The sequence below is a fragment of the Syngnathus floridae genome, chromosome 5 (assembly GCF_059516105.1).
Source record: "Syngnathus floridae isolate MCC-2025c chromosome 5, RoL_Sflo_1.0, whole genome shotgun sequence".
NCBI classification, from domain to species: domain Eukaryota; kingdom Metazoa; phylum Chordata; class Actinopteri; order Syngnathiformes; family Syngnathidae; genus Syngnathus; species Syngnathus floridae.
Window position 1 is genome coordinate 7,148,575 of NC_142417.1, and position 26,709 is coordinate 7,175,283.

General features: G+C 42.8%; 3 protein-coding genes across 7 annotated transcripts; 1 reads left to right on the forward strand and 2 right to left on the reverse strand.

Annotated features, from left to right (window-relative positions):
- The first annotated feature begins 1,766 nt into the window (after nucleotides 1-1,766).
- On the forward strand, nucleotides 1,767-10,379 carry mier3b (mesoderm induction early response 1, family member 3 b). 3 transcript variants are annotated; one of them, XM_088376769.1, is made up of 13 exons: nucleotides 1,767-1,869; nucleotides 2,668-2,692; nucleotides 2,920-3,065; nucleotides 3,317-3,439; nucleotides 3,509-3,632; nucleotides 3,827-3,900; nucleotides 3,983-4,055; nucleotides 4,151-4,293; nucleotides 4,452-4,533; nucleotides 4,695-4,789; nucleotides 4,867-4,994; nucleotides 5,082-5,242; nucleotides 7,063-10,379. In XM_088376769.1, exons 1-13 carry the CDS (start codon nucleotides 1,861-1,863, stop codon nucleotides 7,518-7,520), a joined length of 1,641 nt encoding a protein of 546 aa, XP_088232895.1. In that variant the 5' UTR covers nucleotides 1,767-1,860; the 3' UTR covers nucleotides 7,521-10,379. The 3 variants fall into 3 exon arrangements, with proteins under 3 accessions (XP_088232895.1, XP_088232897.1, XP_088232896.1); XM_088376771.1 differs by lacking the exon at nucleotides 1,767-1,869 and adding an exon at nucleotides 1,898-2,176; XM_088376770.1 differs by lacking the exon at nucleotides 1,767-1,869 and adding an exon at nucleotides 2,280-2,514.
- Nucleotides 10,380-12,801: 2,422 nt separating this feature from the next.
- Nucleotides 12,802-14,675, reverse strand: LOC148397833 (zinc phosphodiesterase ELAC protein 1-like). 3 transcript variants are annotated; one of them, XM_088376395.1, is made up of 6 exons: nucleotides 14,396-14,675; nucleotides 14,090-14,296; nucleotides 13,968-14,026; nucleotides 13,847-13,889; nucleotides 13,679-13,774; nucleotides 12,804-13,491 (listed from the first exon to the last, which is right to left on the reverse strand). In XM_088376395.1, the coding sequence occupies exons 1-6, from the start codon at nucleotides 14,550-14,552 to the stop codon at nucleotides 13,007-13,009; spliced, it is 1,047 nt and encodes a 348-aa protein (XP_088232521.1). In that variant the 5' UTR covers nucleotides 14,553-14,675; the 3' UTR covers nucleotides 12,804-13,006. The 3 variants fall into 3 exon arrangements, with proteins under 3 accessions (XP_088232519.1, XP_088232521.1, XP_088232518.1); XM_088376393.1 differs by having other exon boundaries at nucleotides 12,802-13,491; nucleotides 13,679-13,889; nucleotides 14,090-14,236; XM_088376392.1 differs by having other exon boundaries at nucleotides 12,805-13,491; nucleotides 13,679-13,889; nucleotides 14,396-14,674.
- Nucleotides 14,676-17,576: 2,901 nt separating this feature from the next.
- me2 (malic enzyme 2, NAD(+)-dependent, mitochondrial) lies at nucleotides 17,577-25,597 on the reverse strand. Its single transcript, XM_088376914.1, has 15 exons — nucleotides 25,453-25,597; nucleotides 23,791-23,939; nucleotides 22,571-22,704; nucleotides 22,344-22,493; nucleotides 22,042-22,117; nucleotides 21,801-21,962; nucleotides 21,510-21,723; nucleotides 21,179-21,276; nucleotides 20,979-21,092; nucleotides 20,759-20,870; nucleotides 20,548-20,690; nucleotides 20,167-20,269; nucleotides 20,015-20,085; nucleotides 19,556-19,654; nucleotides 17,577-19,374 (listed from the first exon to the last, which is right to left on the reverse strand). Exons 2-15 carry the CDS (start codon nucleotides 23,905-23,907, stop codon nucleotides 19,210-19,212), a joined length of 1,758 nt encoding a protein of 585 aa, XP_088233040.1. The 5' UTR covers nucleotides 23,908-23,939; nucleotides 25,453-25,597; the 3' UTR covers nucleotides 17,577-19,209.
- Between the last annotated feature and the right edge of the window lie 1,112 nt (nucleotides 25,598-26,709).

Here is a 26,709-nt window from a genome sequence, read left to right on the forward strand (position 1 = left end):
ATTGTTCTTTAAAATACAAAATAGCTTTGGCTATGCCCTAAAATGTTTTTTTTTTCTTGTCCATCCCTCTGGATAAACAACTTTCATACCTAATTTAACACAAGTTTTGAATGTTTTATATATCCACTGCACAAGTATGTGGCCTGCGATTGGCTGCGTCCAGTCCAGGGTGTGCCTCACCTCTTGCCCGAAGTGAGTTGATGAATGTGGCAGTCTCACTCTGAATGTTATGTACGTCTGTTTCCATATCATCCACTACCAAATTGAGCAAGGAAATGCTTTGGCAGGAGTCACAGATATACTGTACCTCACCTTCCTTTATGATAAAGCTGAAATTGGCTGGCGACGAGTCTTCAACTCCGGGCTTCAGCTCTCCTGTGACTCAAATGAACACGCACCACTGAAAATTAATGAGTGAATGGAAATCTAATGTTAGCTGTAATGATTGGGGTAATTTGGATGCCAATGTGTTTGCTGCCAGCCAGCCCTCGCAGCATGACACATGAGTGGGATGTTGGCTGGGTCACACAAGACTGGCGGTGCATTTGAACCAGCATTAATGACCTGCGTATGGTTTGGCAAGAGCGTCACAAAGAATTGTCACCCGCCTCTGTCGAACGGATGTCACGCCAACTAGGGTGTTGTTTTTGGCACAAAGATGGCACCCTTCTGGATTTTTCAAGCAAAGCAGATTTTCAAAGCATAGTAGTGTAGTATGGTTTGGAGTTTAACCAATCAAGTTCAAAATGTCCTCATTTGTGATATTACCGAATCCCTCCAAATTTTGGATGTGTTTTGCTTTAGATTTTTTCTTCTCAGTGGAGCAGATCGATGGAAGAGTAGTTAGCGTTTCTGCTTAACAGTTGAGAGTTGAGACATTTTAATATTGTGCCTAGGCTGAGAATGAAGCAATCTTAGAAAAAAAAGTCGTAACTTTTTAGATTTAAGCCGTGTTGTAATGTTCTGTTAAGGCAGCACAATGGCCCACTAATTAACCCTAATGCACACAGGTACAACCACACAATAGTTGCATAAAATCAAAAGGTTCAAATACTAAAAAGAAAATTTATTGTAAGCTCAAATAAGTCAAAAAATTAATCTAAGGTTAGAGAAAAAGATGCTTTTCTTCGACTTCACCTCATTCTTCAACATAAAATTTGCATATCACTTTAATTAAAAAAAAATTCAAAATTTTTTGCAATAACACAAATTTATCTGCACAACATTCTAAAAAATTACACTTTTTCTTGAGAATATAGTACATTATTCTCAAAAAATTGATTTTTTTATATTATTTTTTTCCCTATAGAGAAATGACTCCTCTACCTTACTGTTACCTTCATGGTCATACACAGTAGGCTACCATAAATAGTAATGTCAAGACCATGCATTTTCCACACTCTCATCTACAAAATGTCAAATGGAATTATTGAAACGTCGCTTGTACAGCGTCTCATTAGCTTGTGAAAGTGTACCTAATATATATGACCTACGTGTGGTGGCATTTGACAATTTTGCACACTTATGCCCATGCCCAGTGCAAATGCTTGGTATATGATACTTGATATCTTTCCACACACGTCGTGAGGAGGATGACCTGAGATTTCGCAGTGGTGTGAATTAAAAGGTATTTTGCAACGAGAATCAGTTGTTTTAAATTTAAAAAAAAAGGATATATATACAACGTATGTATATATATTTTTTTTTTAATGTAAATCTACGACGTTTTAAAGGACTCCCGTTAATCTACACTGGTTTTGAATGACGTCACGGCCTAGGCGGCCGGCGCGCTGTGTGATTGGCTGAGGGTCGCCATCCGGGTACTGTGCTACGACTGGCTCATTAGCTAAAGGTACCAATATGGCGGAGGTAAGAGGGAAAACAGGGGAGAAGCGATCGCTCTGAAATCGATATTTTTATCATTTCGTGTCGCATTTTCTCAGTTTTTTTACTAGCGATTGGAAAGATTGTGTTTTTTGCCGGCTGTACAGTGTGACTTTCGTTAAAATAATGTTTACAATTTCAACGGAGATGTGCCTGAATGTCTGGAGTGAGCCTTCACTACAAGGCCGCTGCGCCTTCGCTCTCAGCTGCTTCGGTGTAGCGGCGACGTAAACTGAGACGTAAATTTGAACGTTTGCTTTGAAAAATAATATTTCACGCATGTCTTATAAGGGTGAGCAAACACAAAAACGACACCTTAAGTCGTATATTCGCCACTGCGTTGTCGTCACCGTTAATTCAAAAGCCGTCAAATGTTACACCGCGCCAAACGAAATGTTCATATTTACATGCATCGACGTTTGAGGTTTTATCATCAGTGCTCTGACGTGAGCTCGCTGGCTTTCGAGCGTCGCTTACTTATGTCACTTTTGTCTCTCAAAAACGTCTTCCTCATTGTTTTAAAGTTCTCGTGTGTCACCGTTGCTATTTATTGAAGAATTTTGTGACAGAATTTGTCGATATGTCGTATACGCGGCTCCTGTGGTCTTACACCCGCCTACTGTCGTTCAGGTAACGGTGACTGATGCTTCTCTGCATTTCTGCCCACATTTTGAAGGGATGAAATTCACGTTTAGCTGAAACGTTATTATTATTATTTTTAAATATTATGTTTTTTTTTTTTTTATTCAAATGTAATTTGTGATGTGATTTTCCTCCCCCCAGGCTTCCATTGGGAGTTCAAGTCCAGGTAAGAGTTGTCAATTTTCAATTTATCAATTTTTGGGCCTCACTGGGGGGATGAAAATAAATAAATAAAAGCTGATACAAAAAAAGTAATTTTAGAACAAAGTAGCATATTTCCAAAAGATAAAGTGTTGTGTAATTTAGCTAAAAGTAATAGCTGGTGAAACATTTAAACTATTCTGCGTTTTGTATGTATTGCTAATTTTTTTTGTCTGTTTCTTTGTAATACAGTTGGCTCTTTGTCGTCAGAAGATCATGACTTTGACCCAACTGCAGAGATGCTAGTTCATGAGTACGATGATGAGAGGACTCTGGAGGAAGAAGAATCTCTTGAAGGGGGAGGCAATTTTAGCTCTGAGATTGCAGATTTGGAGAAGGTAAACTTCAAAACGAGATCAAACATGTCTGTGATTTATTTCATTTATACCATGTGCATTTTGATGACTGTTGACGGTTCAATGCGTATCTCGGTAATTATGCGTATTCTTGGTATGGACTGATTTGTGTTGGTACCGATTCACATGAAATGAAACGGTACCATGTTTCAGTTCCGAAGTGACTGCATATAAAACTGGCCAAAGTCAGTGTAGCAGTTCTACAATTAGAAATGTGCCTCCATCACCACCAGGAAGGCAACATGCCTCTCGAGGAGCTGCTGGCCATCTATCGCTACGAGGCCTCAGCTGGTTCCAGTATTGACAGCTCCTCTGGCGACCTCACAGACGAGCTGCCCGACATGACTTTGGACAAGGTGAGCGCCGTTGCCATACGTGAAGTTTATTTCCCAGAATATTGGTCAACCTGACTCATTTCTTCTTAGGAGGAAATTGCGAAAGACTTGTTGTCTGGCGACTACGAGGAGGAGACCCAGTCGTCAGCAGATGACCTCACTCCTTCGGTCACCTCCCACGAGGCCACCGATTTCTTCCCCAGAACACTTCGATGTAAGCAAATTACACAACACTATCCTAACTCATCTTTTAAGTTGGTTATTTTCCATATTTAAAATCTATTTTACGTTAAGAAGCAATTAATCTGTATTTAATTTTAATGGTCTTAATTTAAAAATATCTAATGGCGTAAGTAATAATACAATTCTAAATAAAGAATAGTGAAATGACTGTATTTATTCCTTCAGCCAACGCCGTCTCTGATGGGGATAAAGATTCTGAGTGTGACGATGATGGTCCAAGTCCAGAAGACTCCAGAAAGGTACTTCATTACATTTTGCATCTTGAAACACAAAAATATGTTCATTCATTCATCCAATGTTCCATTTGTGTTGTATCAAAAGGAAATAATGGTAGGCGCTGAGCACCAAGCGGAGGTTCCTTTGACCATCTGCCACTACACCGAAGACGAGAAAGGTAGCCAACTACTCTGTGAACTCGTCCTGCTTTGATTCAAGAATTTCATTGCAAAGTTTCTGTTGACTTCATGCTTCCGACGTTTTATTTTGCAGTGTATGAAGATGAAGATGAGCTCATGTGGAGGCCGGGCACGCTCCCAGAGAGCAAGGTCAGGAGTTTCCTGACCGACGTGGTGTCGCGGACGACGGACGAAAAGGCGACGCACGACAAACTGCATGTTCGAGACAACGAACAAGTCAGTTTTGTTTTCAGCTGCTCATAGTAACAATAGTAGTATTTGAGAGAATGTCTATTTCCCCATTGGTTTCACTCCTCTACTTTCTTGTAATGTATCAGTGTGTATTCAACTCCCGTGTAAATCTTTATCTCAACCCCTTTACTCTCTTCACTCAGGCTTTGCTTGAGCTCGTCAAGTGTAACTACAACACCCATGAGGCGCTTGAGCAATACTGTAGCCACCTAAAATCCTCGAAAGGTAAGACATCAACAAAAACCTCAAATGCCACTACATGTAAAAAAAAGTTTGTGTCTGTGTGCCCTGTTTGCCTTTTGGAGCTCACCCCTTACATTTGATGACAAATTGTTATATACCCCTAAGCGGAAAACTAACTGTCACTTTGAAATGGATTCCTCCAGAAAAATCTCCTCCGTGGTCTGAAGAGGAGTGCAAGAACTTTGAACATGCTCTACAGATGTATGACAAGAACTTTCACCTCATTCAGAAACACAAAGTAAGTCTTGCTGTGGTGGTGATAGAGAATTATTTGCTGCATGGCTGATTGTTTAATGGCCTTTTTTCCCACCTCAGGTTTCGACACGAACGGTAGCAGAATGTGTAGCGTTTTACTACATGTGGAAGAAGTCGGAGCGTTTCGACTTCTTCGTGCAGCAGAATCGCTTTGGGAAGAAAAAGTATAGCAGCTATCCCGGCGTCACGTAAGTTTGACATCCACTGCGCGGTTGGGCTTCAACCAAAATGTCAAGGCTCCAATAAAAGGAAAAACCCTCGTGTGTGCTGCCCAGGGACCTGATGGACAGGCTGGTAGACGAAGCGGAGGGCTTGGCTGTGGACAGTTCGTCGTCTGTGTGCTCGGGAGGTGGCGGCGGCGCAGGAGGAAGAATGGAAAGCACAACGGATCAACAGCTCAGCCTGCTCAACTCCATCACTGCTAGTGACCTCACAGGTCGGTGCTCCTTTCACACTGCATTTCTTCATACTCAATTCCAAAGCAGGAGAGTCGCATATAATGACATTTGATCGCTTAAAGCTAACGTATCATGCTCATAAATCCTTCCTTTTTACATTTCATTCAGTTGTGGTCTATATAAAGTGGAACCGCAAACCTTTTGTCTAAATTCCTCATCATAGCATCACAGGCTCCCCTTTTCTGAGAAGTAGCTTAAGCAAGCACAAGATGTGCGCCTCCCTTTCCGGTCAGACATATTTGCAGTTTTTTTAGCCGCGATGGAGTTGACTTGCGCCACAAACTTTTTGATTGATTAAAAGATGTCAACAGCAGAATGACAACCATACATAACACGTAACAAAATAAATCCTCTGACAATATTTCTGTACACGTCTTGTAAACAAGTGCAGTCAATTTAAAAAGTAAGCGAGCGTTTGCGAGCAGCTAATGAATGCATTTAGCACATTGTGTTCCCCAAGAATAAAACCGCACGTTTGATGCAATTATTCTGATACTCAAAATACACACACAAGAAGTGAAAACGGAGCGCGCATCTCTAAAATCAACAGAAAGACTGACGCTAATGCTATGAAAAAGAGGGCATTATAGACACACAATAATATGAAAGTGAAATACAGTTTATTATTATTTTCGTCATCTAAAGCTTACTGCTTTACTGTGTCCGTCGTTTCCATAGATCGAAGGAACTTCTATACTGACAAGAGATTTCTGAAACACTCGTCCTTGAAGTGCTTCGCACAGCCAAGCAGGACTATGCCCACAGATGTGGGAACTTCGTTCTGAAAAATGAAACTTAATCAGGCACTTGTCTGATGCTGGGGGACAGTGTAATGAGTTGTGAGGATTAATTCATCCAACAACGGAACATTTTGATCTCTCCATATCGGCATCCTTGAGTTGTTTGGACTACAAAAGTCTCTTAGAGTCATAAAGATTGATGGATTTGAGCTGGCACGGTGGAGGACTGGTTCACGTATGCCTCGCAGCTCAGAGGGTACGGATTCGATTCCACCTCAGGCCCTCCAAGTGTGGAGTTTGCATGTTCTCCCCGTGCCTGCATGGGTTTTCTCCGGGCGCTCCGGTTTCCTCCCACATTCCATAAAAAAAACACGCATGGTACATGCACTCTCAATTGCCCATGTGCGAGTCCGGATGGTTGTTCGTCTCTGTGTGCCCTGCGATTGGCCGGCATCCGGTTCAGGTTGTCCCCCGCCTATTACCTGATGACGGCTGGGATAGGCTGCAGCATGCCCGTGACCCCCGTTGGGGACAAGCGTACAAAAAATGGATGGATGGATTTGCGATAATCTAGCCACACCCATTATCTTGTATGGTAATGCCCTCCTAAAGACTGACGTAATAGATAAAAATACGTAATACAAAATATCTTCCAAATAGATTGTAAAAGTATCTGCAGCACCAGGAGGGATTAGATTACATTTTTTTCTACAATCCTGGAGACTCCCAAGTGCACAATCCCCTGCCTATTTCAAAGCTAAAGTGGAGTTTCCATGATATGTCTCTTTTAAGATCACATTTCTACGGCCAGCTTCCTTGTTTAGCTGGCCCGGCAAACACTGATATTAAGTCAATTTTTAAAAGTAGATTAGAAGCACAGAGTCCAAAGAGGTAAGATTTTTCCAAACCATAATTTAATTGGGACGCTACTCTCAGTTTACAAAGACACGTTTAACGTTCTTTTACCACTACCTGAGATGTTTACATGTTTTGGAAAACTTTTTTTTTTTTTTTTTTTATCTAATCATTTGAGTTCTTTTCGGCTGTTTCCTTTGAAGCTCTGAGCAACACCGTGGCGACAGTGTGCAGCCCGGCCGAGGTGACGTGTATGGACTCGTACAGCTTCCCCCCACTGGAGAGCCTCCACCGCGCCTCCCTTAACCATGACGAGTCGTTGGGCTTCCCATCAGGCGGCGCCGATGCCGACTGCCTCAACATGCTGGACGCTGGGTTCTACCACTCGGAGCTGGGCCAGCTGAGCAGCGTATGCGTGGCCAAGGACTGCGAGCGGCCCTCCAAGAGACTCAAGATGACGGCGCCGGACTCGTTCATGGGTGACGTCACTGTGGGCAACCTGGCCGTGGACTTTGAAGCGCGCCGGACCGCGCCGCACCACCACCGGATAGCTGGCGCCAAAATGGCCGTGTCGGTCACAGACTTCAGTGAACCCAACGGGTTTTTGGGCGGGCACGCGCGCCACCACGCGCAGCATGCCACAGCACTTCAATCTGACTGATCTTACTTGTCCTCTTCGTTCTTCCTGTTTTTGCCATGTACATAAAAGACTGACCTCATGTTATATATATCGCGCTATATATATATATATATATATATGTACAGAAATATACTTTTGTTTTCATTTTATTGGTGTACTATGACATCAGTGATGTCTTTCATATAGAACTAAAAATCTTGATTTCTCTCAAGAGTTTATAATAGCCATTTTATGTTTGTCGCCGTGGTAATGTTCATGTACAGCGTGGTCAACATCGCCCTGCCATTCTCTTCCGCTGCCAAAATCATCTTTAGAAGGTGCTTATTTCAAGTGGTACTTTTTGTTTAATCAGTGTTTGGTTTACAGGTACGCAGACATATTTTTCTGTTGTTACTGATTTGTGTGGCACTACATCATGTCAACTCATCTCATTGCCCGTGCAATTGGCCCTGCATTTTGTTTTTCAACAAAATTGAAATGAGAAGTGATGGAAAACAGTGACAACCAAATTTTTAAACGGATTTAATGGTGGTAATGGTTTTTTGGAGTCATGCAAAAATAATGGGGAAGGGTCCCCATCTCCCTCCTGCGCCTTGCGTATGTTTGAGGCCTGTGAAAAATTTCTTGTACTTCTAGCACACTACAGTCACAAATGGCTGAATGACACTTATGTTGTAAAAAAAAGTGCAGAATATGTTGAACTTGGATTTTGCTATCGCTGAAATCCAATAGCCAGAAATTATGTTGGTTACCACTTCTAATTGGCTAACTGGAGCACTTGTTAAAATCCAGTTGTAGTTCTTTGTCTTCATCTGTGTTAATGTTAATCACAGGGTTTGGCAGTGTTCGCAAAAAGTTCAACTGGTGCACTTGAATTCTTAAAATCCACTTGTAGTTCATTGTTTGTCTTTTTTTTTGTCGTTTGGGCTCAATTTTAGGATCAATTTCTCGCCATTGGTTTGTAAACAGCCTGTGTCATTTGAATATGCTGATTGTCTTGCATTCTAACCTGCCTAATGACTTATTGGAATTGGCCAGCATAATTTGTCATTGACCAAAACTCAGCTCTAATTGGACTTTGTCAGTTTGATTTGTACAATAATCCTTGTTTTTAGTAATCGGCCAAATTTTCTAAATTGTTCTGACGGAATGACGACAATGAACTAAAACTGCATTTTAACCACCATATGTTCTTATTTTGGAGATTTGTTTGATTTTTGCCGTATCGCAATCTCCCATTTTTATTCGCCCAGTAGCCCACAAAGCAATGTTAGCATCAAAGAAACAATGTTGAAACAGCAATTTTTTTTTTTTTTTTTTGCAATTGCAATGTTAAGTAACTAATTTTATCATTTTAAGTATCGACACTTCGTTTCTTGTCACACGTCCACATTCTATTTTGTTATTTTGGGTATTATTTTTTAAAAATGTCAGTATTAACTTTGATGCCGCATTGCTATGTGTGTGTGTGTGTGTGTGTTTATGTTGTGCTCGCGGCTGGAATCTTGGCCGTGTAGCAGAAAGTGGTTTTTGTAGCATACCATGTTTTAGCACGGGGGTCTATACGTATCTATGCATTATGTGACACAAAAGGTTCATTTCAGGGGCTGCACATGACACTATGTGTGTGTGCGTGTGCGCATATGTGTGCGTTTGCAGTTCAACACGCACTTGGAGCAATTCATTCATGCTTTCCATGTCATCATTGATGTAAATAAGAATTAGCAAGTAGCCTTTAAAAACTCTAATGACCTGACCTCTAATTGTCAATTTGTGTGCATACAAAGCTTATATTGTTTTAAAATGGCCATGTATTGTAGATATGTACAGAGTTTTTTTTTTTTGCATCATTACCTGGGATTGTTTGGCCTTTTCATATTCTATACAGTGGAACCTCTAACGTGGAATGCAAAAAGTTTGTAAACCACATAAACTGAGATCTGCCCCTGATTCAAACTTGTCAAAAAATCATTAAGTTTTCGGCGCTGCCTTTGGTTATTTTTACAAATGTGGCATTATAAGAAAAAGCAAAGAAAAAACCCCAAGATGCTCAGGCGGTAATTTTTTTTTGAAATGCAAAACGTTGGACTCCAAATAGAATTGCTATTAGGGTGTTGACCATTAATTCCACTGTACAGGATTATGCTTCTCCCCCCCAAGTTAAGTGAAGAGGCTCTGAAAGGCTTCTTTATCCACCGCATGCCGGACCCCCAAATGCCTTGTCGATTATTCTGGTTAAAGTAAAAGAAGGGAGAGAGAAAAAAAAACTTCCTGTATTTGTCTCAATGGTAAAGGGATGGCTGCTGCTCTTTGGGAGGTGACATTTTGTACTTTTGTTTTTTGTATTATTTTTTTTTTTTGTCTAAAGAAAATGCAGTAGGTGGTGCGGTGCAGTGCTATTTATTATTTTGCTCTGTGGTTTGTACAAACACTTGTCAGAATGTAAAAGGCCATTTTCGAAGTGGTATTTTTTTCCCACCACCCTGTGAACTCTGGAAAAATGTGATATTTTATTGTGTGTGTGTGTGTGTCTGTGTGTGTGTGTGCGGAAGCCGGCATGAAGCAAATCAAATTTTATATTTGTTTTTTTCAAGTCATTTTACAAATAAAAGTAATACCTTTGTGAATAAAAACTCCTACAGAAGAAAATATATATCCAGAATTTTAGACAATCAAAAAGGCATCACTATGAGAAATGTTCCAGAACAGAAGTTATCTTTATTGTTTCTAAGAATTGTACATAGACATTCAGGTTTTTCTTTTTGTTGTCGATGTTTGCGCTCTCTTCTCACTCATTTTGTTAAACGTTTTTTGTATTTTCTGTTGTACTTTAATACCTTGTGTACATACAGATCCAGAAATAAAAGCTCTGGAAAAACACCCAGCAGGGAACATTGATATTTTCATTTGCTGTACATGAAAAAAATGAAAAGTAATGCAACGTTTGAGCATATTAATTTGTTAATTTTTTTTTTTTTAAAACCCAGAGAACCTTAACAACAGATGCTGGCTGAGGTGCTGTGTCTAAGTTTTTCCCATCATGCTTGCAACGTGCTTCCACCTTGAAGACTTGCTGAGGCTTAGGGTTAGGCTTGCTCTTGCTGTGATTAGGGTTAGGGTTTGTGTTAGGCTTAGGCTTGCTTTTGCTGTGCTGAGGCTTAGGGTTAGGCTTGCTCTTGCTGTGCTTAGGGTTAACACAAACCCTAACCCTAAGCACAGCAAGAGCAAGCCTAACCCTAAGCCTCAGCACAGCAAAAGCAAGCCTAAGCCTAACACAAACCCTAACCCTCAGCACAGCAAGAGCAAGCCTAACCCTAAGCCTCAGCACAGCAAAAGCAAGCCTAAGCCTAACACAAACCCTAACCCTAACCCTAAGCACAGCAAGAGCAAGCCTAACCCTAAGCCTCAGCACAGCAAAAGCAAGCCTAAGCCTAACACAAACCCTAACCCTAACCACAGCAAGAGCAAGCCTAACCCTAAGCCTCAGCACAGCAAAAGCAAGCCTAAGCCTAACACAAACCCTAACCCTAAGCACAGCAAGAGCAAGCCTAACCCTAAGCCTCAGCACAGCAAAAGCAAGCCTAAGCCTAACACAAACCCTAACCCTAACCCTAACCACAGCAAGAGCAAGCCTAACCCTAAGCCTCAGCATAGCAAAAGCAAGCCTAAGCCTAACACAAACCCTAACCCTAACCCTAACCACAGCAAGAGCAAGCCTAACCCTAAGCCTCAGCACAGCAAAAGCAAGCCTAAGCCTAACACAAACCCTAACCCTAACCCTAACCACAGCAAGAGCAAGCCTAACCCTAAGCCTCAGCACAGCAAAAGCAAGCCTAAGCCTAACACAAACCCTAACCCTAACCACAGCAAGAGCAAGCCTAACCCTAAGCCTCAGCACAGCAAAAGCAAGCCTAAGCCTAACACAAACCCTAACCCTAACCACAGCAAGAGCAAGCCTAACCCTAAGCCTCAGCACAGCAAAAGCAAGCCTAAGCCTAACACAAACCCTAACCCTAACCCTAACCACAGCAAGAGCAAGCCTAACCCTAAGCCTCAGCATAGCAAAAGCAAGCCTAAGCCTAACACAAACCCTAACCCTAACCCTAACCACAGCAAGAGCAAGCCTAACCCTAAGCCTCAGCACAGCAAAAGCAAGCCTAAGCCTAACACAAACCCTAACCCTAACCACAGCAAGAGCAAGCCTAACCCTAAGCCTCAGCACAGCAAAAGCAAGCCTAAGCCTAACACAAACCCTAACCCTAACCCTAAGCACAGCAAGAGCAAGCCTAACCCTAAGCCTCAGCACAGCAAAAGCAAGCCTAAGCCTAACACAAACCCTAACCCTAACCCTAACCACAGCAAGAGCAAGCCTAACCCTAAGCCTCAGCATAGCAAAAGCAAGCCTAAGCCTAACACAAACCCTTAGGCTTGCTTTTGCTGTGCTGAGGCTTAGGGTTAGGCTTGCTCTTGCTGTGCTTAGGGTTAGGGTTTGTGTTAGGCTTAGGCTTGCTTTTGCTATGCTGAGGCTTAGGGTTAGGCTTGCTCTTGCTGTGCTTAGGGTTAGGGTTAGGGTTTGTGTTAGGCTTAGGCTTGCTTTTGCTATGCTGAGGCTTAGGGTTAGGCTTGCTCTTGCTGTGGTTAGGGTTAGGGTTAGGGTTTGTGTTAGGCTTAGGCTTGCTTTTGCTGTGCTGAGGCTTAGGGTTAGGCTTGCTCTTGCTGTGGTTAGGGTTAGGGTTTGTGTTAGGCTTAGGCTTGCTTTTGCTGTGCTGAGGCTTAGGGTTAGGCTTGCTCTTGCTGTGGTTAGGGTTAGGGTTAGGGTTTGTGTTAGGCTTAGGCTTGCTTTTGCTGTGCTGAGGCTTAGGGTTAGGCTTGCTCTTGCTGTGGTTAGGGTTAAGGTTAGGGTTTGTGTTAGGCTTAGGCTTGCTTTTGCTGTGCTGAGGCTTAGGGTTAGGCTTGCTCTTGCTGTGGTTAGGGTTAGGGTTAGGGTTTGTGTTAGGCTTAGGCTTGCTTTTGCTGTGCTGAGGCTTAGGGTTAGGCTTGCTCTTGCTGTGGTTAGGGTTAGGGTTAGGGTTTGTGTTAGGCTTAGGCTTGCTTTTGCTGTGCTGAGGCTTAGGGTTAGGCTTGCTCTTGCTGTGCTTAGGGTTAGGGTTTGTGTTAGGCTTAGGCTTGCTTTTGCTGTGCTGAGGCTTAGGGTTAGGCTTGCTCTTGCTGTGGTTAGGGTTAGGGTTAGGGTTTGTGTTAGGCTTAGGCTTGCTTTTGCTGTGCTGAGGCTTAGGGTTAGGCTTGCTCTTGCTGTGCTTAGGGTTAGGGTTAGGGTTTGTGTTAAGCTTAGGCTTGCTTTTGCTGTGCTGAGGCTTAGGGTTAGGCTTGCTCTTGCTGTGCTTAGGGTTAGGGTTTGTGTTAGGCTTAGGCTTGCTTTTGCTGTGCTGAGGCTTAGGGTTAGGCTTGCTCTTGCTGTGCTTAGGGTTAGGGTTTGTGTTAGGCTTAGGCTTGAAGACCTGTTCTCATTATAATGTAGATGATTTAGTTCTGCGAAGAGGAATGTCAATGGTGAGAAAGTCCTCGGCCAAAATGACCTCCACGTCATCACCTCGGAGAACGTCTTCAGCCTGACGTCGAAGCTCCGAGACGTCATCGTCTCCGTCTTGGCAAAGTTTCTCAGGTTTGTACCTCTGGCTGAAATGATACAAGGCGAGCTTCCGAGCCCCACAGGCCCGCGTCACCGCCGCTGCCATGCCAGGCGTGCTGTGCCCGTGCTCCACCACCTTGTCGCCATGCGCCTCCCCCAGTGTGGCCTCGTGAACCAGGAGGTCGGCTCCCCGGCAGACGGCAAGACCGCCGCCCGGCACCGAGCTGCAGTCTCCCAGGATGCACACCTTCCTCCCGGGGATGTCCTCTTCTAGGACTTCGTCAGGTAAAATCACTCGCCCGTTTTCCAGTTGAACCTGGTGACCCGCTTTGAGGCGCCCGTACAGAGGACCTGGCTTCAGGCCTGAGGAGCACAACCAACCAAATATTGATATCTTGAACTGCTAAATGTGAGAACACTTGTGCTACTGGATGGTGATACTGAAAGTATTTTTTTATGTGGCACTTTGTGCAAAACCTTTGAGCTTCACTGTTGTGTTGGATGCGACACAAGTGTACCTCAAGTTGCGTCTGCTGCGTTGACAGCGTACCAAGTTGTTGGAGTCGTTCCGTTTTGAGTCTTCCGGGACGATCGCGTTCTTGCACGCAGAATCCGAAAGAGGGAACACGATGGAACAACCTGAAGGCTTTCACCACAAACTTGTCATCTTCAAACAGGAAGTAAGTCTCGGACGAGACGTCCAATGAGATGTTTCTACCGGGACGCTCCTGAGGGAGGGGAGGGCTGCGCTCTGCTGTCAGCTACAAACAAAAAACACATTTACTGCACAGTGCAAACATTGCCAATAACTTAAAATAAAATATATCCAGAAAACAAACCTCAAGACTGAGCTGACCCTCCTCTGGACTTTGGTCTTGTGTGGGCTCCAGTTCATGAACTGTAAACACGGAGCACTACTCAGAATATGATTGATGGTAAGTGAAATTCGCCACAGGCTCACCGGCGTAAGGGAAGAGTAGCTGCGAGCCCGTCAGGCCCAGCGTCACCCGCAGGAAGTGACGGAGACCGCGGGGTCCAAATACATCCACGCATTTGACACCTGGCTGAGGGTCGGAGGTCAAGTTGAGGCTGATGGTGCAGAGGAGGCCTGGAAGACCGAACAGATGGTCTCCGTGAAGATGAGAGATAAAAACCTTGCTGATGCGACCTAAGACACACAGGACACCATTTTTTTTTTTTCTTTTAGCTTCTGTGAATAGCTAGTAATGGTAATTGTAATAGTTGTAGTAGATCGACAAGGACTGACCGGCTCGTATCTGGCTCTTCATCAGCTGAGTTTGCGTCCCTTCTCCGCAATCAAACAACCAACAGTCGCCCTCGCTCCGCAGCACCAGAGCCGATGCGCCACGGTGAGGGGACGGGTAAGCAGAGCCCGTCCCCAGGAAAGTCACGTCCATGGTCATAACAGCTAAATTCGCGTCTTTTTCGTTTTTTTTTTTTTTTTTTGATTTATTTAAGTCGGCTGAAATGCATGGCTTTATTTACTTCCGTGTTCGGCGCCAACACTCGTCGCCTTAAGATGACGACACGCTTTGGTGGCGTGTGCGTTCGTAACCTTAGGATAGCTCACTGCCACTGTGAATGTCAAGTTTCTCCCAGGTAAAATCGGTAAGATTTTGTAACCTTGCTCCCCGTCTCGAGTTACGACTGTTGTGGTAAAGCGAGTTGCGCAGTCTTGTGTTATGCGACTGCAGACTCCTCACAAGTCACTTGGAACTTGCCTGATTGCAAAACTATTCAAATTCTCAATAAAAACGCTGAACGAAACGTCTCGTTTTTATTTCCGACTGGCTCCAAGAAATAACAAACACTAAAAAAAGAAAAAGAAAAGTCATAAACGGGATTTGAACCCGTGACCCAAAAAATGAAGAATATTTCACATGACATTGCCCTAACCGCTATGCTACACATTGTAAGCCTATGAATGATTTTGACTATACCCAAAACTAAATTACCCGGCGAGGGTTCTCGATCTGACCCACCCGTGTTAAGTGGCTCCTCAGAACCAACTTGGCGTTCCAAGGCTTCATACCAACCCCGCAGCAGGGCATCATACATTTATGACATGATCAACTTTCTAGATACATAAGGAATGGGTGTGGAGAGAACAAAATTCAAATGCCTCTGAGGACTTTTGAACGTCAACATTGTGCAAAGAGTGCTCTGATGTCAACCTCAACATAACAATAAATCATCCTTAGCTGGGGGGCTGTGCAAATGTACCACCTTTTCAGCGGTAAACTTTTGTATAGCCCACCGCTCACTCTTTCTGATTGGCTGTTTGATCTGTGACGTCACTTGGACACTCGATTAGGTACACCACCATTTTCAGGTGTTCCTCATAACAGGCCACTTCATTAGGGAAAAATCATGGTCAAAGCTTCACGAAAAGTGAAAAATGCCACACCCGCCCTCACCCCCACTTTCTGGTTGGCTGTTTGATCTGTGACGTCACTTGGACACTCCATTAGGTACACCACTATTTTCAAGTGTACCCAATAACAGGCCACTTTATTAGGGAAATATCGTGGTCAAAGGTCAAAGGTGTCAAGCGCTAGTCCTCGGGGCCGCGTTCCAACATTTTTTCCAAGTGACCCTCGTTAAGCGCAGGTGCGTGAAAACTTTTAGCCACTTTCACGTTCAAAAAGAGCTAAAACTTTTCACGCACCTGCACTTAACGAGGGAATCACACGGACACTCCATTAGGCACACCGCCATTTTCAAGTGTACCTAATAACAGGACACTTTATTAGGGAAATATCATGGTCAAAGGTCACAGGTGTCAAGCTCTAGTCCTCTGGGCCGCGTTCCAACATTTTTTCCAAGTGACCCTCGTTAAGCGCAGGTGCGTGAAAACTTTTAGCCACTTTCACGTTCAAAAAGAGCTAAAACTTTTCACGCACCTGCACTTAACGAGGGAATCACACGGACACTCCATTAGGCACACCGCCATTTTCAAGTGTACCTAATAACAGGCCACTTTATAAGGGCAATATCATGGTCGAAGGTCACAGGTATAAGCTGTAGTCCTCTGGGCCGCGTTCCAACATTTTTTCCAAGTGACCCTCGTTAAGCGCAGGTGCGTGAAAACTTTTAGCCACTTTCACGTTCAAAAAGAGCTAAAACTTTTCACGCACCTGCACTTAACGAGGGAATCACACGGACACTCCATTAGGCACACCGCCATTTTCAAGTGTACCTAATAACAGGCCACTTTATTAGGGCAATATCATGGTCAAAGGTCACAGGTGTCAAGCTCTAGTCCTCTGGGCCGCGTTCCAACATTTTTTCCAAGTGACCCTCGTTAAGCGCAGGTGCGTGAAAACTTTTAGCCACTTTCACGTTCAAAAAGAGCTAAAACTTTTCACGCACCTGCACTTAACGAGGGAATCACACGGACACTCCATTAGGTACACCGCCATTTTCAAGTGTACCTAATAACAGGCCACTTTATTAGGGAAATATCATGGTCAAAGGTCACAGGTGTCAAGCTCTAGTCCTCTGGGCCGCGTTCCAACATTTTTTCCAAGTGACCCTCGTTAAGCGCAGGTGCGTGAAAACTTTTAGCCACTTTCACGTTCAAAAAGAGCTAAAACTTTTCACGCACCTGCACTTAACGAGGGAATCACACGGACACTCCATTAGGTACACCGCCATTTTCAAGTGTACCTAATAACAGGCCACTTTATTAGGGAAATATCATGGTCAAAGGTCACAGGTGTCAAGCTCTAGTCCTCTGGGCCGCGTTCCAACATTTTTTCCAAGTGACCCTCGTTAAGCGCAGGTGCGTGAAAACTTTTAGCCACTTTCACGTTCAAAAAGAGCTAAAACTTTTCACGCACCTGCACTTAACGAGGGAATCACACGGACACTCCATTAGGCACACCGCCATTTTCAAGTGTACCTAATAACAGGACACTTTATTAGGGAAATATCATGGTCAAAGGTCACAGGTGTCAAGCTCTAGTCCTCTGGGCCGCGTTCCAACATTTTTTCCAAGTGACCCTCGTTAAGCGCAGGTGCGTGAAAACTTTTAGCCACTTTCACGTTCAAAAAGAGCTAAAACTTTTCACGCACCTGCACTTAACGAGGGAATCACACGGACACTCCATTAGGCACACCGCCATTTTCAAGTGTACCTAATAACAGGCCACTTTATAAGGGCAATATCATGGTCGAAGGTCACAGGTATAAGCTGTAGTCCTCGGGGCCGCATTCCAACATGTTTTCCAAGATTCCCTCGTTAAGTGCACCTGCGTGAAAAGTTTTAGCTCCTGCAGAACGTGAAAATGACCAAAAAGTTTTCACACAGGTGCGCTTAACACGTTATGCCGACATTGATGTTTTAATTTTGTATTAGTTGGATTGTAGTTGATGGTGTTATTATACTGAATGTGTTTGTGTTTGAATAAAAGGTTGAAAAAAAGTCTTGCAGAAAATTTTATTTGATTATGAACCACAAACGTGTATTTCAAAAGTAGGGAAAGCTCAAACAAAAATAAATTACAATTCTGGGGAATATTTATTGACTGTATTTTTTGAGCTGGTGACATGTCAAGGTCCACATGATGACAATTTGACTTAAATTTACTTCCATCTGCAGAAAAACATCTTTTAACAGTAGAATCTATTACCGTCATACTTAAGCTTTAACAAGTTAATTTTAAACAGACTACATATATAACAAGAAAAGCTGCATTCTGAATCCAACATTTAACACAAGACAAACTTGACAACTTGCTTTGTTAATTAAACATTTAGCAGCTATTTACCATCATTGTAGACGTTAACAATCGATTAAAACAGTGAAAGAGGTCCTTTAATTTGACAATGTCCGAAACATCAAGTTATTAAAATAGTAGATTTATCACACTTATTTTTATGCATCTGTATCTATCCAGTGTGTGAGCCAGATCATAGTGACTAAATTGTGCAGCAACATGAAAAAATAAATAAAGCTTTTTGGATACAAAACATCTGAAAACATACTACAAGAAATTAGAAAAATAGACCTACAAAACAGGTCATATTTCACTATATTGATTTTGCAAAAATGACTGCGTTGTAAAATCTACCAAGTACAGATAATATATAAAGCTAACATGCTGAAACAGGTTAAAAACAATGACACTTTTTTCAAGAGTGTAAATGAGAAGAAACAGTGCATTTCAAGACCACTCCCAGCAAGATAAGTAAGTAAATGCTTGTGTACTTTTAAAGAAGACTTATCGTTTGTATTGTCAAGTTTGCTGGGAGGGCCGTAACATAACACACACAAAAACATTAAAGACAACAACTTGCATTGTGCAAACAAAAAAAGGACTAAAGCAGGTATTGTCAAGTTTGCTGGGAGGGCCGTAACATAACACACACAAAAACATTAAAGACAACAACTTGCATTGTGCAAACAAAAAAAGGACTAAAGCAGGCAATACTGACCTACGGTTTCTTTTTAAGCTAACTTTTCCCATGTGTAAGTTTAATATTATTAGTTTCATTCAAATCATTTAAAGAGTGCTCTAAACAACATACAACAGCAAAGAGAATCAAAGAAGAAAAACCAAGGAGTAAGACACATGGGGTTTGCTTAAGCTGCATGGTACATAAATGACTTTTTCCTTCTTGGAGTGAATTCATTTCACTTGTTTGACATGATTTCATGTGCAAAATATATTTCAGTGCTGTCATAAATATTCGTTTCCTAATCAATTTGGAATAACTACATCCCATAATGTATGTTAAGATTTACACAAATAGTTGTGTTGGTCATCTCAGGTACCGTACACATTTTGAGATTTTTTTTTTCTCATTTTGTGTCGTAAAATGACTAATCTGCTAAAGATGTGTGTGGATGAATGCCAGTTCATCTTGTGAACTGTGTTTTTGTGGTGCCCTTTTGCACCACTAGAGGATGCAAGTGTTGAACGTATTGGTTATAGAGGCAAGCAAAGTAAAATGCCCATACTGTCACATGGCAGCTGTAATGTAACATAATACATGTTCACTTGTCCTTTGCGACATGCTTCTAATGAATGAAGGTTAGGAGAGGTGAGTGTACTTCTAGTTCTTAGACTGGGGGCTGAAGCTGACCCCAGGCCAGTCGTAGGTGTCAGGTAGAAAGGAGTCGTAGTTTGTGTTCCACGCAGTGGCGTGCACAAGGGCATTCTTGTCCACAGGCTCCGGGTAGCGAAACGCCATGCCTTTGGCGTACACGTACTCCACCACCTGCATACAAACGTCAAGTTGAGAGCGCGTCATAACAAGCAAATAAAAGTATTCTGTCAGACAACAATCTACGCTGCAGCTGTGCGAGAACAAGACGCTTAGTATTGTTGATGAGTCGAGGTACATGAATAAAAAGATATGTTTGTATAGCGCGATTTTAGATAATGCGTCTTTGTCTTGCCTTGACAGCCATCTGGAGAGAAACTTCTCGGATGTTGGACAGAGGTGGGTACAGTCGGCCTTCTTCCAGCTCTTTGTCGCTCAGCTGATCTGCCAGAGTCTGCAAGAACAACAGTGCAACTTACTGCACGTGAACCACAACTACCGGAAAAACTGCTGGCTTGCTAAAAGCCACAGTCACTTTGTAAACGGCCAACTCAATGTATCAATATATTTTCCTGTATTAATATTCATTTATTGAAGTTTTAATAAAGTTGCAATATCAAGCTGCTCAAAATATTAGAACCTTCAACACAGCAACACACGCTGTGTGAAGTTTTTAAATGTTATGGCAACAGACATACGTCAACATAAGAATAGAGGCGGTGGACTAACACAGGGGTTTTCAACAGCTTTTGGCCAAGCCACTATAACCAAGAATATAACATGCTTATCAAAGTTATGTATGATAATGACAGACCTTGGCAGCTTCCAAGAACACTGTGTCACTGATGTGGCGAACGCCGCTCAGGATGACAGCCAGAGCCACACCTGTCAGCCAGAAAAATATCATGACTCAACAAAACAAAACAAACAACAACAAAAAAAGCGCATATCCGTTGTGTTGCTCACCCGGAAAGATGTAAGCGTTGTTGCCTTGTCCTGGAGTGAGGACTCGTCCATCACTCAGCGTCACAGGTCCAAATGGACTACCGCTGGCAAAAAGACATCTACCCTGTGTGTGTACATCTTATTAGAATTCCAATAAACTCACATACAATGAACCCCCACTATTTTAAGAATTCTGCAAATTAAGAAAAATTTACATGTAATTGAGGCATACACAAAACGCTTTGTAATTGCCTAGAAATGCTCGAAACCCTGAGCAGGTGATTTTTTTTTTTTTTCAAAAGCAAATTCCATGAAGAAGCAAATTCCAGAATGCCAAAGAGCTAATATGCAAGGGTTCACTGTACTTTTCATACGTTAATCACAAAACCACAAATCGTGTACATCTGTTAGCGTGTAGGCGTCCTCGGCGGTGCATTCTGCTTTGACGGTGGGGTTGCTCAGGGCGAAGATGATGGGTCGCTCGTTCAGGGCGCCCATGGCCTTGATGACATCGTGGCTGAACAGTCGACCGGCTCCCGCTACGCCTGCCAGTGAACGAGATAAACGTTTCAAGTTCGAGTCTGAGCTTTCATCTTCTGTGCCATGGTCTTACCAATGATAGCCGTTGGTCTGATGGTGTTGACAGCATCCAAAAAGCTTTGAACGTTCCCAGGACTGTCGTGAACAAATGCTTCCTGGTTGATGTCCGTTGCCTGCTGCCTTCCCTGAAGACACAAACAGTGGAGCCGGTCAATACCACTGACGAATTGTTCATTGAGCCAGACAGGAAGAAACACAGACAGCTTCTGCTCATCCTTATTGACTTTGCCGACCTTAACGAGTAAGCCGTCTTTGTCGAACATCCAGATCTTCTCCCTGGCTTCCGCCTGCGACATGCCTGACTCCATCATGGCCATGACAATCAGGTTTGCGATGCCGAGAGCAGCCTACGGACGTGACAGCAAGTACAAAATGACTACAAAAAAAATCAACCAAACAAAAACCACTAACAAGACCAACTGGTGAATTTTACCTCTCCGGCTCCGAGAAAAAGCACTCTGTGGTCTGTGATGGGCTTCCCAGTGGCTCTCTGAGCTGCAAGCAGACCAGCAAGCGCCACAGCTGCGGTGCCTACAAGAAGAAACATCCCAGAAATGTATATTAATCTTATAAACAGGATGACTATTGCATAAACTGTTTCCTCATGTACAACATTGGCCGAAGGTGACCCACAGAGGCACTGCTCTGTATATCCAGGAAACACATGAGAATCAAAATCCTGTTTCTCTCTCACTATAGTGGCTGGATAAATTAATGTATCTAAATTAGAAGTACAAAATGTATTTTGTGCCAAATTATTGCACCTTGGATGTCGTCATTGAAGGTGCAGTACTTCTCCCTGTACTTCCTGAGGAAGCGAAAGGCATTGTGGTTCCCAAAATCCTCAAACTGAATCAGCGTGTCCTGCCCATATTTGTCCACCACGGCCTCCATGAACTCGTCGATGAGGTCGTCGTAAGCCTGAGAGCGGTCTCTCCTCTGGTACAAGCCCATGTAGAGCGGATCCTTGAGGAGAGTCTGGTTGGGAGGCGAGCACAGGGATGGAGGGAATGATTCCATTTTACGGCTTAGGATTTAACGGCACGCCTTCTCACCTCGTTGTTTGTGCCGACGTCAATGGTGACGGGCAGGCACCTCTCAGGTCTGATGCCGGCGCACGCGGTGTACAGGCAGAGTTTGCCAACGGGGATTCCCATGCCATAAACGCCCAGGTCCCCCAGACCCAAAATACGCTCGCCGTCAGTCACCACGACTGCCTACGAGAGCCAAGCGTTGGTTAATATGTGACTTCCTTCCCTCTGAGAATTTCTAAAAGCTTTACGAGAAGACACTCACGGCCACATTGGTCTCTGGCCAGTTGTCCAAGATGGAGCGGATGTGTCCTTTATCCAGAATGGAAATGAACAAGCCTCTATGAGAGAAACAATTACACTTACAAAACCTTGTCGGGGGATTTTGGAATGGGCTGACGGCTTAAAAAATGTGAACGTAAATAAATGTGCAAAATAGTAAATTGGGCTAATTCCATCCATTTTCAACACCGCTCTCCTGTTTAAAAAATAATAATTCATTCATTTTTCAATAAAAGATTTCAGAAGAAGAAGTGAAGTATGTTGCCCACCCCGGTGTGACCTTACTTGGGTCGTCTAAAGATGTGTCCATACTGCGTGCAGGCCAGTCCGACGGTGGGGGTGTAGACGATGGGCATCAGCTCCTCGATGTCTTCCATCAGCACTCGGTAGAAGAGCCTCTCGTTTCGCTCCTGGATGCCCATCAGATAAATGTACCTGCATGGTTAAAAATTTGAGCATAAAATAGAGTTGGGATTTTTTTTTGTTCCTCCAATCATGCAACATGTTCTTACTTTTCAAGGGGATCTGTCATTTTCTTGAGATTCTTCTGGAATCGCATGGCCTGGAGGTCTTGCGTTTCTACTTTAGGAGGCAGCAGGCCGTGTAAGCCCAAGATCTGTCGCTCCTGTAAAGAAAAGGCCATTCCCTGGGGAAACACACAAAGCAGGAACTGTGAGACAAATAAACCGGCAACATTCAGGGTGGCCTTCGTTCACATTTAGTCAGGAGATAATTTTATCAGTGTCATTCTTCAAATATTTGATTCCACACTAACAGACACGTGCCTTAAGGATTCGCTGGAATTGAACAAAAGATGCCTGCCTCCACTTAACGGAGATTGCACAAAAGCACTTTTGAAAGGGACGAGAGGGGCGTTGTCTGCAGCAAGCCAATGAAGGAGAGAAAAGGCACATGGCAAGGTGCGGGCGGATATGCGTGACGTGCGTACATGAATGTGGCTATATGCAGGGCCTTCCTTCACACACTAATTTATAACATCTGAGTCTCCTTATGTTTGAACATGTACAGTGGGAGGGGAATCCTCTGCAATTCGCAAAGTCATGCTGATGGAACGGTTTTCCTCGCGAGTTTAGTCACTATAGTGAAAAAGTATTAGGTGGAGTGTGACTTTGCTTAAACGCGTCGCAGCAACATTGCCAGACTTGATCACAGTGGGTGAGGGACCCGTTTACGGATAAGGTTGGAATGTCTATTTTTAGCTTAACACTTCTGGTGAGCTCTCAGTTGGGAATAACCGGCACAGAGTGAGACCAGACTTCATTTATGACGTTCCTGCCACATTACAGAGACCATTTTGTAGCCCATTCACAAAGACGGCCAGTGAGCAATTCAAATTCACAACATGACTCATCAACAAAGCTGTGTAAGGTCTGAAATTGTGGCTGACGAATAAATACAGAAATTAATGAATGGTGAAAAATGGCTTTAAATGATTACTCAATTCTCAAAATAGTTGTTGATTAATTTGATGATTGATTCAATTAGAGTCAATTAAAATAAAACTATAAAATAAAAAAAGGATACTAATGTATAGCATCAAAAATTGACAATAAATTACAATTGTAATGGAGACATTTTAGTTCCACTGCAGTGTAACCCATTTCTTCTGTATAGTATGACAACATGTACAGTGATTGTTTTTCACTCTGTCGCACAATAACCATACGCTCATTATGAGACAATATACTGTACACGTTTCAAGCTGACTTACTTTATTGGTGCGGGGGTTGAGCATTAACGGTTTGCCCTTCTCTTTGGTGTGCGCCCATCTGCAGGCAGGAACGAGGGCAGGCCTCAAGGAAAAGCTACTCCTCAGCCGCGACAACATGATGGACCGTCCGCAGTCAGGGAGCCGACAAGCTGAATGGAAACACAGGAAAGAGAGTGAGAGAGGAAGGGGGAAGTGAGACGTTACTTTGGAGATGAGGCAACGGCCGAGAGGGGCCGCCAAAGAAATCAGGAAATAAAAGTGTCATCATGTTCTGGAGATGTTTTAATGCGGTCCTTTGCAGCAATGCAGGTCCAGCGATTGCCTAAAATGGCTGCAGAGGAAATTAGGAAGGAGTCCATGTTGTTTTGGATAGAATATACCTGCGCTAAAATAAACAATGAGTGGTACAAAGAATGGATGAATGGAATTGTTTTCCTCTTTAACGGCGTCTAAAACTATTATATTTGATGTTTCAGAAATCAAAATTAGTGATTTATTACTTATTTTAACATTATCCACAGTACACTACTTGTACAAAGTCAATATGGTGAGTTTCCATTAAAACGCAGTCAAAAGAGACAATTCACACAGACCAGGATTAGAAACACGAAGGTCTTTAATCTGCATGTTGACGTCAGTGATTTGGCGTGTGTTAAATACAAAGCTTTGAGAGATGGACATAATAATCCTCATCTGACTGCTGCCCCACATGAAGGAAGAAGGAAAAGATCACATTACAAACAGTAAGGAGTAGGTGCTTTCTAATATTTTGCTGACCTCATTTGAGAATTGAGGGCTTTGAGCCTGTGACTTGAACTTTGCAGACAGATAATCAAAGGAAATACGTAAGCAATTTCGAGTCTGGGCCGACGTGAGCGATTTCTATTTCACTTCCTGATTGAGAACAAAGCAAAACTTAGGTCTCAGTCCAGATGTATCACTATAACATACTTCCTTGACACCAATTACTACTTTCCCATTGGTGCCACCTTCTGACAGTATTCTGTATTTCTATTTATAACCTTTCAGGCTCATGTGTTTGTTGACCCTGAGCTAAGGTTTTGATGAGCCTGTTCAATATTTTGCTGATAACAATCATCATATCGCGTTATAGTGCACACGGAAACACAATAACTAACACATTGACATGCTTTCATGTTTGAAGTTTTATGATGTCAGGGGCAAAATCAGTGTCACGTGAAAAGGCCTATTCATCCAATAATACAGGACTATTCATAACGATGCTTTTAAAGGACATGGGTGGCGACTTTTCACTGTCACCTCTATGTTTAATGTGTAACTAAGACGGAAGGAGGGCGTTAAGTTTCTCTTTAGTACAGTACAAGACAGTGTAGTACAGTACATTATAAAGAAGCTCAGGCTGCCATTCAAAATGAATGGAGCCGCACTAGCGAGCTAAGTGGCGAGCTTAGCCGCCTGTCACAGCGATAAAACCCATATGTGTTAACAGAACAGACGGTGGACCTTTTAAAGAAGCTTTTTTTTTTTTTTTAAATGAATGAAATACCGTGCCGTGTTTATTAGAAAAAGCCTGTTGAACTGACGCAAACGCACGTCAGAGACTGACATTCAACCCGCCGCCTCCCTCTCACAACTCTTGTCAAGTTTTTCGGTGATGCACATTTTTAAAGGACGACTTACCAGATTTTGAGAATCTATGCAAACGATGTTAGTTGAAATTTTTCAGGGGCATATTTCCAGTAACTCAAACGGCGGCTTCGTTGAGTCTTCCGTCGGCAGCAGAGGATACGGATGCACTGAGAGTCGTGTTGGCTCCGTGAGTGAACGATCCGTTTAAAAAAACGGAATTTCTTTCAATGAACGAGAGTGAACGAATCACTTCCTGCAGGAGCTAAAACTTTTCACGCAGGTGCACTTTACGAGGGAATCTTGGAAAACATGTTGGAATGCGGCCCCGAGGACTACAGCTTGACACCTGTGACCTTTGACCATGATATTTCCCTAATAAAGTGGCCTGTTATTAGGTACACTTGAAAATGGCGGTGTACCTAATGGAGTGTCCGTGTGATTCCCTCGTTAAGCGCACCTGCGTGAAAACTTTTCGGTCATTTTCACGTTCTGCAGGAGCTAAAACTTTTCACGCAGGTGCACTTAACGAGGGAATCTTGGAAAACATGTTGGAACGCGTCCCCGAGGACTACAGCTTGACACCTGTGACCTTTGACCATGATTTTTCCCCAATGAAGTGGCCCGTGATTAGGTACACCTAAAAATGGCAGTGTACCTAATGGAGTGTCCGAATGACGTCACACATCAAACAGCCAATCAGGAGGTGGGGGTGAGGGCGGGTGTGGTACTCACTTTCACTTAAGCTTTTTCCCTAATGAAGTGGCCTGTGATGGACACTTCAATAGGTACACTACACGAGGTAAAAATAAATAAATAAATAAATAAATAATAAATAAATAAATAAATAAATAAATAAATAAATAAATAAGAAAGTGTAGCAAACGATTTGGTGAACGATTCTTGTGAACAAATCTTTTGAGTGAACTGATTCTAAAGATTCAGTTCTCTTAAAAGAACTGGAATGCACAGCTCTAATTGAGAGAAAGAAGATTGGCATTCGCAGTCGAGAGGAACTTGCGCGCTCAGCCAATCAGAAGACGGGGTTCCATCCTTACGTTTACCGTAACTGACAATATACGCATCGCCTTTTTTTAAATTACCCACAGGATGACATCATTCTACCGTAACTTCTTGGGCAAAGTATGGCCACGATTTTGACAGATTTATTGTAAATAATAAAAGGAAAGATAAATGTGTGTATTCAACATTAAATGAAATTCGATAAAATAAATGTTATTATTCATTTTATGATTGTAATTATCTCATATATATAGCACTACATACACAACATATATTTTAATTAAAAAA